The sequence below is a fragment of the Molothrus aeneus genome, chromosome 20 (assembly GCF_037042795.1).
Source record: "Molothrus aeneus isolate 106 chromosome 20, BPBGC_Maene_1.0, whole genome shotgun sequence".
Classification (NCBI taxonomy): domain Eukaryota; kingdom Metazoa; phylum Chordata; class Aves; order Passeriformes; family Icteridae; genus Molothrus; species Molothrus aeneus.
In genome coordinates, this window is record NC_089665.1 from 5,950,170 (window position 1) to 5,960,495 (window position 10,326).

Here is a 10,326-nt window from a genome sequence, read left to right on the forward strand (position 1 = left end):
AATCTTCTATTCTAAACGTAATCACCTCCATGACACCCAAAAAATTGAGGAGATGCTGCTTCCACAGGCACAAGAGTCTTGTGGAAACCCAATATTGAAAGCTGGAGTTAAATGATGGTGTGAATCTGCTCCAGGCAGTTCTCAGGCATTTCTTTCTGAGCACAGGAAATCAGCCTGTAAAGGTTTTTGCTTCTTTTTACTTTATAAAATTAACAGGTCAAACTTGTATAATGTAGTGAGAATCTGTGAACTGCACAGGGCAAGAGACTGAGGCATTCCTGGTTTCCTGCAATACAAAACTATTACAGTGTGGCAGAATTCCAACCTCCCCTTGAGGAATTCCAAAATAAAGCTCTAGTTGAAACTGAAAATTTCCATTTGCCTGCACCTTCCAGGATTTCATAAAATATTTTGCTCCTTTTTTTTTTTTTCTGCTGAGCTCTAAATTGGCTTGCAAACGTATTGATTTTTCCACTTACTTTGTTTGTGCCACCTTCCCACAAATTTTGAGGGGTTAAATAGGAGGTGAAATAGATATGGAAGGTTTTGGTTTTTTTTTTGAGGTGAAACAGATATGGAAGTTTTTCTTTAGAGATTATAGGGAAGCAGAGGCAGGGAATAGATAAAATAGTTACCAAATCATAGGGATAGCAGAGGCAGAGCTGAGAACAAGGGAGGGAGACAACTCAGAGTGGGGAAGAGGAGCTCAGGAGGAAATTCATCTTCTGACACCACTGGGGAGTCCTCTCCTCCAGGTGGAGCTTCTGCTGAAGGCTTGTTTGGGTTTGGGTCACCACTTCTGGAGCTGGGAAGACAACTGGAGTCCAAAGGAGAGGTCCAAGGGCTAGAAAATCATCTGTGGGGAGATGAAAGCACAGGTTGGAACAGAGAAAGGATGAGTGGTGAGACGTGGTTATGGGCTGCTCTTCAGGACAAGGAATAATGGGATTAATGAAGTCACAGACTGAGGAGAATTCGAGGATATTATGGAAAAGCATTTCTCTTTCTGAACTTCCCCCCAAAACAATGTGACAGCATTGTCCTGGAGACTGGAGGCACCTAAACCCTCAAAGGACACCCACAAAGCTGGTCCCTCCTGGCAGTGGCCACATCACCCAAAACCAGTGCAATTAAGAACAGCACACCTAGAGCCCAAATCCCACCACCCCCAGGGCACCTTTCCCCTCAGGGATTATATTTTAGAGTGAAAACCAGATCTTGCCACAGACTTTCCTCTATAATTTAGGCAGCTCAGCTGAGCAGAGCTCAGGTCTTCTCTACTTAGCACAGCAAAGAGTTTTCAATTAAGGAAAAATATTGAAAATCCCCAAAGTGACCACAGCAATGTTGACAGGGAGAGCACCATGTGAGGGCATCCAAACCAGCAGTAAATTACCAGAGACATCGTCTGATCTTTAATCTGCAAAATTAAATTTTAACCTGTTGCATTCCAAAGATCTTTTCCATCAGTTTTTCTTCAAAACTGTAAATTATTGTACCATACGGCATTTATAGCCGGAGAACTACAGACTTCTACACAAAAATGGAAATAGTTTTATTAGTTTCTAGAAGAAACATCAATGGTTGAAAACTAAGGAGAAAAAAGCTTCATAATTCATTTTTAATATGTAACCTGAAACAGCCAGCTGGGTTAAACAGGAACTTGGAGTTAAGGCCAGTACAGAACATTCTCAGAGTTTCATATGGAAAATTCTGAACAGATAAAATTGAACAGCTGGAGAAAAATGTACTCATTTTCTCAAAATATGAGAAAAATACCAGAGCTTTTCATTTGGACTTTGAAGTTATTTCTTTTTTTTCTTATATAACCAGGTTGAAACGACAATATAATTTGTTCAACATTTCCAATAGCATTTTTTTTGTTCTTTCCAGAATTTTTATTCCATGGAAAAGTACATTCTGACTCACAGCAAAAAGACATTTTTGAATATCAAATTTTCCCCAGAAAAGTAAACTGCATTTTAATCAATAGCACTGGTAAAGAAATTGGAAAGGGTTTTCACACTGAATAGCTGAAATGAATGTCAGATCCTGACAACAGAAGCAAGAGCACTTAGCAGACAAGATTTTAGAAAAAGAACTTTTTCAAAATAAGAGAAATCTGGCTGAAAAAAGACAAGATAAAGAAAAAAAAGAAAAAAAGACAAGGATTTACAATTTTTTGCGTAAATGTAAAAGCAATTCCTTCTAACAACAGGGAATCAAGTGCTCCAAGGCTCCTGACACCCAGCTCCAGTGATTTATTCCTGCAGGTGCCACAGGGAATCCAGAAGGAGCAAAACGTGATGGATCAGAGCATGAATGCAAAACAGGGCAGGGTGATGAAAGACTCCTGCCCAGCCAGAACCTGGGAACAGAGAGTTCAGGAGCTGGGAACAAGCACAGGGAGATGAGTGATAAAAGCTCGGTGTGGTGAGGGGAACAGCAAGGCAGAGATGGGGAATAAAACGCGAGGAACAAAAAAACAAAACCCAAGAAGACTCTGTTGGTGCCCAAGATGAAAGGAGGGACATCCAGCAGCTCTGGGTTTGAGTGTTCTCCCTCCCGGAGAATGAGAAAGCAGGAGCAAAGCGTGGGGAAGAGCAGGAAGAACTGGCCAGGTGGCTGTGTCCCAGCCGTGCCGCTGTGTCCCAGCACAGCCCTGAAGCTTTGATCCACGTGGGGAGGCACCCACAGAGCGCACAGCACCCGCTCACGGGCAGCCAGGGAGGGAAAAGTGAAACCAGCAGCGCCACACACACTCACCGAGCTCCAGAAATCCACCAGAACTCAGCACCTTGGAGGCAAATAGCTGCCCAAGAGTGAGGGTGCAGTTTACGCTCAGTGAATTTTGGGAGCAATTTACGCTCAGTGAATTTTGGGAGCAATTTATGCTCGAGGTGAATGGATGGGGTTTGTAGGGTTCTCCACGGGGTGTAAAAACTTCCCTTCGGGTGGCACCGGCTCTCAGTGACAGTCATGACCATCCATCACCCTCGGGGCAGCCACACTGGGGTGAAAAATCATCTGTTTCCACACACACACACACAAAACCCAGCAGCACTTTTTAAGGTGAGAACTCAGGTGCAGACAGGCAAAGAATTAATGGCAATCGAGACCCCTCTTACACCTTCATAATGAATCAGCCTTGAAAGGATCAGCAGGGTCCTTACAGGAGCTGGAAACACAAAACCTTTGGGACAGCAGCGAGGATTGAAGAGACAAAGCTTAGGAATGACTTAAGAGCCACCACCAGAAGATGCTTGAAGCACCCCACTGCAAAATCGCATTAGCACAGCCAGCACTGCAGCTTGAAAGAGTGTCAGCGCTGAAATATTTACTGCAACTCCGAGGGGCGAATTCCCCTGACTCATTACGTTCCTCCCGGTTCCTGAATTTCCATACTCCAGCTCGGGAATGAATGCAAACGATGTGAACGCAGACAACACAGGCGAGAGAGCGTCGTGGGCTCCGTGCAGTTGTTGACTCACGCTCCTGCCTCTGCTCCCTGCCCGAGGAGCGATTTCAGCAAAGAATTCATTGTTTTAAAAAATGGGTCAGCAAGATAAAGGTTTTTTGGTTGTTTTTTTTTTACCCCTCACTCTTAAAAGAAGTTCTCTAAAGTCACCAGTTGGATCAAGACTTACCTCACGGATCCTTTTTTTGAATGATGATAAGAAAGGGGGAAAAAAATCCCTTTTAATCCAAAAGCTCCGTATTTTCCCCGCAGACATCAATATGCATCCCTCACAAGTTTTGCCACTGAGAATAAAATCCAAGAACAACTTTTCTACTTGATCTCCTTCCCTTTGTTTCCATGAGCTGCAGCATGTTAGCGCCCTCTGAAAAATCAAAGGATTGCTTTCCCAGGTGATAGGAACTCTTTAACCATTTCCTGCCTGCACCACGGCTCCTCCCCACTCCCTGCTCTGTATTTTAAATAACCAGGCACTAAAATAAGAGAAAGCCACGAGTTTTCGCTTGGATAGCTGTAAAAATTGATAATGAACTTGTGAATAATTCCTTGGATGGTATCTGATCAAATTATTTCAACAGCATCTCCTGTTCTGCCCATATCAGCCACCTTAACAAGGGAGACTGCCTGGAGTTGTGCTGTTAATTAAATATAATTCCCTACCTGGCCTCTTCCTGCCGTGAGAGATGATGGGACACCCACAGCAAAAAGAGAACAAGGCTCTAAACTGGGCAGCAGCCAAAATATCAGCAGAAAGGGGTAAGTGAGCACATTTAAATTAAAAAAGGGATGGTCTCAGCCTGAAGTCACAGGGAAAAAACAGGAGCATGTTACCTCAAAGTCCAATAATTTTGCCATTATTCAGTTTCTAAGTGGTTTGGGTTTTTTTTTGCTAACAGAAACTGGAGTATCCTCCAGGCTATGGATATATATCCAGGTTACAGATAGCAAGGACAGGCCAGCTCTTACGCCATATCTACTATAATTATTCTGGATTTATATGGAAAACCTTCAAGATCTGTCTCACGTCCATCAATTATCAGCAGGGGGGAGAGCACAGCACTTGCTGATGTGCAGAAACCTCAAAGAGGCTGCACTGAGAGTCAGCTCCATCCCCAAAATGTGAAGGATCCCTCAGCACCCACAGCCTGCATTTGTTTGGAAGAGGAGGATCAGGGAAGAACCTTATCCCTCCCCACAATTACCTGATGGGAGGTTGTGGTGAGGTAGGGTCATTTTTTTTCTACTGCAGTGAGAAGACAAGAAAAACAGCTTTAAACTGAGATGGAAGATTCAGATTAGATATTAGGAAAAAGGGTTTTCACTGTTTGGGTGGTCAGGGGTGGGAATAGGTTGCCATGGTGGGGTTACCATCCCTGGAAATGTCTGGATTGAGTGCTGGGTGATGTGGTTTGGGGTTATGGTGGCAGTGATGGATACACAGCTGGATTCAACAATCAAAGAATTGGAATATCCTGAGTTAGAAGAGACCCATCAGGAACATCAAGTCTGACTCCTGACAGTGCACAGAATGCTCCAGGAATCCCAGCACCTATCAGAGTTCCTGAGCTCTGTCAGGTTTGGTGTCATCACCACTGCACCAAGGAGCCTACTCCAATGCTCCTGGGTGAAAAAATAAATTCACCATGCTCTGGGTGAAAAAAATTAAAAAAAAAACTTTCCCTGATATCCAACACAAACCTCTGCTAACTCAGCTCCAGCCATTTCGTCAAATCCTGTCACATATGAGACAGAAGGGATCAGAACCTGCTCCACCTCTTCCCCTCATGAGAATATTGAGGACCACAATGGGGTGTGACCTCAGTTTCATCTTCTCAAAGGTGAACAAATGAAGCGACCTAAGCCACTCCCCTTAAGGCTTCCCCTCTACCACCATTAAAGGATCTTTAAAGAGCTCTTAGAGATCTTTTCCAACTTTAATCAATCTCTGCACACACAACACACACTCGCATCCCCCTCACCGCTTCTGAGGGGGCGGCCACCGCCTGCGCCTTTAAATACCCCTGGTAAGCCCCGCCCCCATGCCCCGCCCAGGCCCCGCCCCTTCCCGCCGCGCGGCGCTTCCGTGCTCGGCGCCGCCCGTTCCGGGCCCGTCTCTTTAAGGCCCCCGAGGCGCGGCGGCGGTAGCGGCGGTGAGAGGGGACGGGGCTGCCCGGGGCTCGGGCTCGCTTGTGCGGGTTCTTCCCCCGTGCCGTGGCTGCGCTCTGGGTGCTGCATGACCCGCCCGGCTGAGCCCCGCTGCCTGCGCGGCCCTGCTGGCACGGAGGCGCCGGGGCAGGGCCTGGTGCGGAGCGCTGGGGGGGTGCTCAGGGCTCCGTCTCTTAAATTCTTCTTTTCTCCTGCCTGCCGGTGCTCCGTGGGTGTTGCCCGCGCTGTACATGCTTGGCTGCCCGGGGTGTTTAGCCGTGGGATGCAGGAGGGCCCCCCACGCTGATTCCTTGCAGCCCCCGAGTGTTTGCTGAAGTGTTTCATCCTCTGGCTGTGTCCCTAAACTCTGCCTTTGATGTGTTAGGACATCAAAGCCTGTGTCTTACAAATTGGGGGGCATGGAGAGTTCACAGGTGTGGGTTGTGCTTAGCCAATCTGAGTGGGAGAGAAAATGGCCATTCATCTCCATTAGTTTTAATATTGATTTAAGGCTTCTGTTGGCTTTTCCCCTGATTCTTGCGAGAGTGGTACAGAAACCTCTCCCTAATTAAACCAAATAAGGGAATGGAATAGAATTTACTTGCAGGAAAGAACTGAAAAGCAAATACGTGTAGTATGGATCAGACAGCTCTTTGATGTGTCATTTATTGCTTGAGAAGCTCATTACCTTCCTTAGGTTCCATCAGCTGTGCTGATAATGAGAGGCACAGAAGCAAATGACTTTGAACAAAAGCTGTAGGCTGCTCCCTTGTTTGGGTGCACTCCGTTCTGATGAACAGGTTTCCAGCCAAAACAGCTGCTGGAGTGTGTGTAATTCATTATTAAATGAATAACTTCCACAGCTACACTTTTCTCTGTTGTGTTTGTGATAATTGGAATGATTCATTTGTGTGGGGTAAGGTCTCCTCCTCATGCTGTTCTGTCCAGTTTTGCTGCTGTCCTGAAGGAAGTTTTACTGATAAAAAGGACACAGTGACATCCCTTCTGTATTGTCAAAAAGGCTGAGCTAGTGCAATAAATGGAGATTTTTAACTGTTCTTCCAACAAAATGACCTAATGAATCTGTTAGTCTAAAATAAGGGAATTTTTGGTATTCATCAGAAAAACATTTTTGTTTTTTACTTTGTCACAATAACACATCTGCTTTTCTTGCTGCCAGGCACTGCATGACCATAACTGAACAATGTCTGTCCCACGTGGAGCTGTCCATGCAAAATGGATAGTGGGGAAGGTAATTGGGACCAAAATGCAGAAAACTGCCAAAGTGAGAGTGACAAGGCTTGTGCTGGATCCCTACTTGCTAAAGGTAACACCAGTGAACAACCTCTCCTGCCTGGTGGGTTTTGTATTTTCTGCAGAAATGTTCTGCTGATTCAACTCTTAAAAGTTTTGGTGACTCTTTACTAATCAAACTCTTTAATCTGGCTGTGGGGATGACTGCAGAGGATGAAAAGCACTGAGTGGTGAGGACTTACAAATCACCTGCTAAATGTATTTCTTTGAAGTGCCTTGTTAATGCACTTCATTTGATCTTTTTGGGAAGGTAAGCTTTTGTTGTTTCACACTTTAGATTTAATTTTTCATGTCGATGTGGAGCATGCTTTGGAGACTTGACAGTTTACTAGTCACTTGTAGGATAAATTTTATAGCTGTTTTTTTCTGTATGTGTAATTGTAACATTAGTGTGATCTTGGATATAGCCCTTATGGATGCTCTTCAAACAAGAAGGTTAAAAATTGTACTTTCTCCATTTTAAATAGGAAAACAGTGGTACATGGAGGTCACCAAAAGGTTAAGGATAGAGTCAGGATTGGAAAATGGGTCTTGTGGAACCCATTTCAATATTCTATTCAGTCAAAGAACCTTTATTTATTTCTTAACCTAATTTATTTCTTAAAGGATTCTGAATTCTGCTGTTCTAATAAGGAAAAAAAAAAGTCTTTTTATGTTAAAAAATTTATTTCAGCAAGAAAACTCTCACATAAAAACCATCAAAATACAGATTTCAGAGCCTTTTCTTCCCCATCTCCTTTCCTCCAGGCTCAGTTGGCAACACTATCCTGGCAAGAGATTGGGAAGGGCAGTGCTGTGCTGTCTGTGGAGAACCTGTAGAGTGCACAGTTGCATTTCTCTTCATGTTCCAAACTGAATCTCACTTGAAAACATACATAAGACTTTAGTGAAATTCATTTATTTGATATTAGCTACATATTTACCCATCACATAATTTTGAAATATAATACCGAGGTTTTCTTTTTTTTTTCTTTTTTTTTGTTCCTTTTACAGTTCTTTAACAAAAGAAAAACCTATTTTGCCCATGACCCACTGCAGCAGTGTGTTGTTGGAGACATTGTTCTTCTGAAAGCTCTGCCTGAGAGAAGGAGCAAACACGTGAAACACGAACTGGCTGAAATTGTGTTCAAGGTTGGCAATGTCATAGATCCCATCACAGGAAAGCCCTGTGCAGGAACCAGATTCCTGGAAAACCTGTCAGATTCAGAAAATCTCACCGAGGCAGATACCACCTATCTAAGTGAGAAACTTCAGGAACTTAAAGTTTGTTCAACAGACAAATAGTGGGGGGAAATCTTTTCAGCAGAGGGCTTCCAGCTTTTGTGTCTCTCTGTCAGGGATGTTTGAGGCCCTGCTGTGATGTGTTAAATGTTTCAGTGAAATTTGTAGTCAAAATAAATAGTAAATGTAGTTGCTTATGCAAAGAGATGCTGCAGATTGATGGGCACCTGGAGCTTTGAATGGAAATCCAGAGAAAAATGCAAGTTTAGTGTTCACACTCTGTTTTGTTGCCTGTAGTTTTGCCCCAGTGACAGTTCCCAAAGGCAGCTGCCCTCCTGGAATGACCTCTCTGTGTTAAGACAAGACTTCAGCTGTGTGATGTTTCATTTTGGTGGGAGGGTCGTTGTATTCTTTGATTGTTCTGTATTTCAGGCAGTCTTTTGTGGTTTGTAGGGTTACTGGAGATGATGCTATTAAAGCTTTTGAAAGGAAGTGTAGAATTTTAAAACCAGCTGCATGCTTGTGTCCTTATTTCCTCTTACAGTGCCTTCTGACTTCCAGACTCTTGACAAAAACACAGCCCCTTTGCCTTTATAGTGGCAGAGAGGTGAGAATCAAAGCTTTGGGCAGCTGAGTGTGGGTGGCTCTGTCCCTGTCCAAAGGCAGAATTTCATTCTGGGAGAGCTGGATCTCTTTGAGCTGATGAGAATACAAAGCCTAAAAGTGATTAGATTTATTCTCATCAGAAAAGCTAATTAAAATAACACATTTTGGGGAGCTAGAGGGGCTGCTTTGCTGCTTGCTTTAGTGTGGAGCTAAAGGCCAGAGCAGTTGGTGATGAAAGATGACTTTATCCTGGTACAGCTCAGGGGATCTCGTGTCCTCTCCTCCAGGACATGCAGCAAGCTGAGAGCCTGCAGCTGTTGCAGCAGCCTCAAGTTCTGACTTTGGATCTAAAAGGGCATCTGCCTTAAAATTTGTAGGTGTGGGAGGGGATAGTGGCATATGAGAGCTGTGAGAAATCCTTTCCAAAGTGTTTGTTGGTCTTTAGGAAGCAAAACAAGGTGTATCAGACCTAAAATCTTCTCCTCTGACCCAAAATATCTTATTTTAAGCAACTGAGTAGCTTCCAGTTGTGTTTTCTGCTGTTGTCACATTATTAAAGATCATTTGCCCTCGATCTTCCTGCACAAAATCAGTTCTGGCTGCCTAAAAAGCCTGACTGAACTCAGCAAATTATTTGGGACAGAGGAATGAGAAACTTAAAGTTCTTTTGGTGCTTCAAAGTAAAAAATGCTGCTCTTTGCATGCCAGTGTTCATGTGGGATGTCAAGAAACTTTCACTGAAATGTCTCTGTGTAAAACTCTGTGGGCACAGGCTCTGAGGTGGAGGAAGTGCCTTAAACATGTGGCTGTAGGGTTTTTCTTGTTGTTTGTGGCAGAGGTTTAGGTTTATGTAAATTCCTGAGGAACTGGAGCTGGCTGATCAAAGGAAAGAAAAAACCCGAGCTCTGATTTCTGCCCAGGTGAATGCAAAATGAGAAACTTCATCCAAGCAGAGATTGGGAGAACTTGGATACAGAGTAGAGTTTGGTCCTGGGCTGTAGGAAATGCACTGAAGTTGTACCCAAGCAGAACTTGACCCTCAATATATGAGAAATAACCGTTGTAATAACTACATAATTACAAAAAATAGATAAGGTTTCCTGTTTGCTTAATAGGTTGCATCTACATCTAATTAGAGGAATTAATATTTTCTTTTCTTGTAATTCCCCTTGAGTAGCTGTGAAAATGCCTTTTTTTTTCCTATAAGATTGATTCATCACAAAAGGTTATAATTTTTCCAGTGTAGGCTCTGGGAGGATTGCTCAAGAACTTGCCACACTGTCAGATCAAAATGTGACTAAAACCAAATTACATATCAGACTGCGTTATTTAATAGAGTGATGGCAATTGTAGGTTAAATTGTTTTAAAGTACCAAGATTGTACTTTTGTGATGTTAAAGCACATCATATGTGCTATCTTCTGGATTAGTCTGCGAGTGCTGATAGAAAAATCATAAAATGGGAAGGGAAAGTTTATAGGGCCAAGATAGAATCATTATAGGTGTTACATGGAATGATAAAGATTAGTCACTGACTGCTTTCTGTGTTTATTGGCTTGTTGC

The 10,326-nt window shown here is 43.5% G+C and overlaps 1 protein-coding gene across 1 annotated transcript; it reads left to right on the forward strand.

The window, feature by feature from the left end:
• The first annotated feature begins 5,527 nt into the window (after positions 1–5,527).
• On the forward strand, positions 5,528–8,666 carry MRPS17 (mitochondrial ribosomal protein S17). The gene is made up of 3 exons (XM_066563691.1): positions 5,528–5,628; positions 6,804–6,950; positions 7,931–8,666. The coding sequence occupies exons 2-3, from the start codon at positions 6,828–6,830 to the stop codon at positions 8,219–8,221; spliced, it is 414 nt and encodes a 137-aa protein (XP_066419788.1). The 5' UTR covers positions 5,528–5,628; positions 6,804–6,827; the 3' UTR covers positions 8,222–8,666.
• Positions 8,667–10,326: the final 1,660 nt, after the last annotated feature.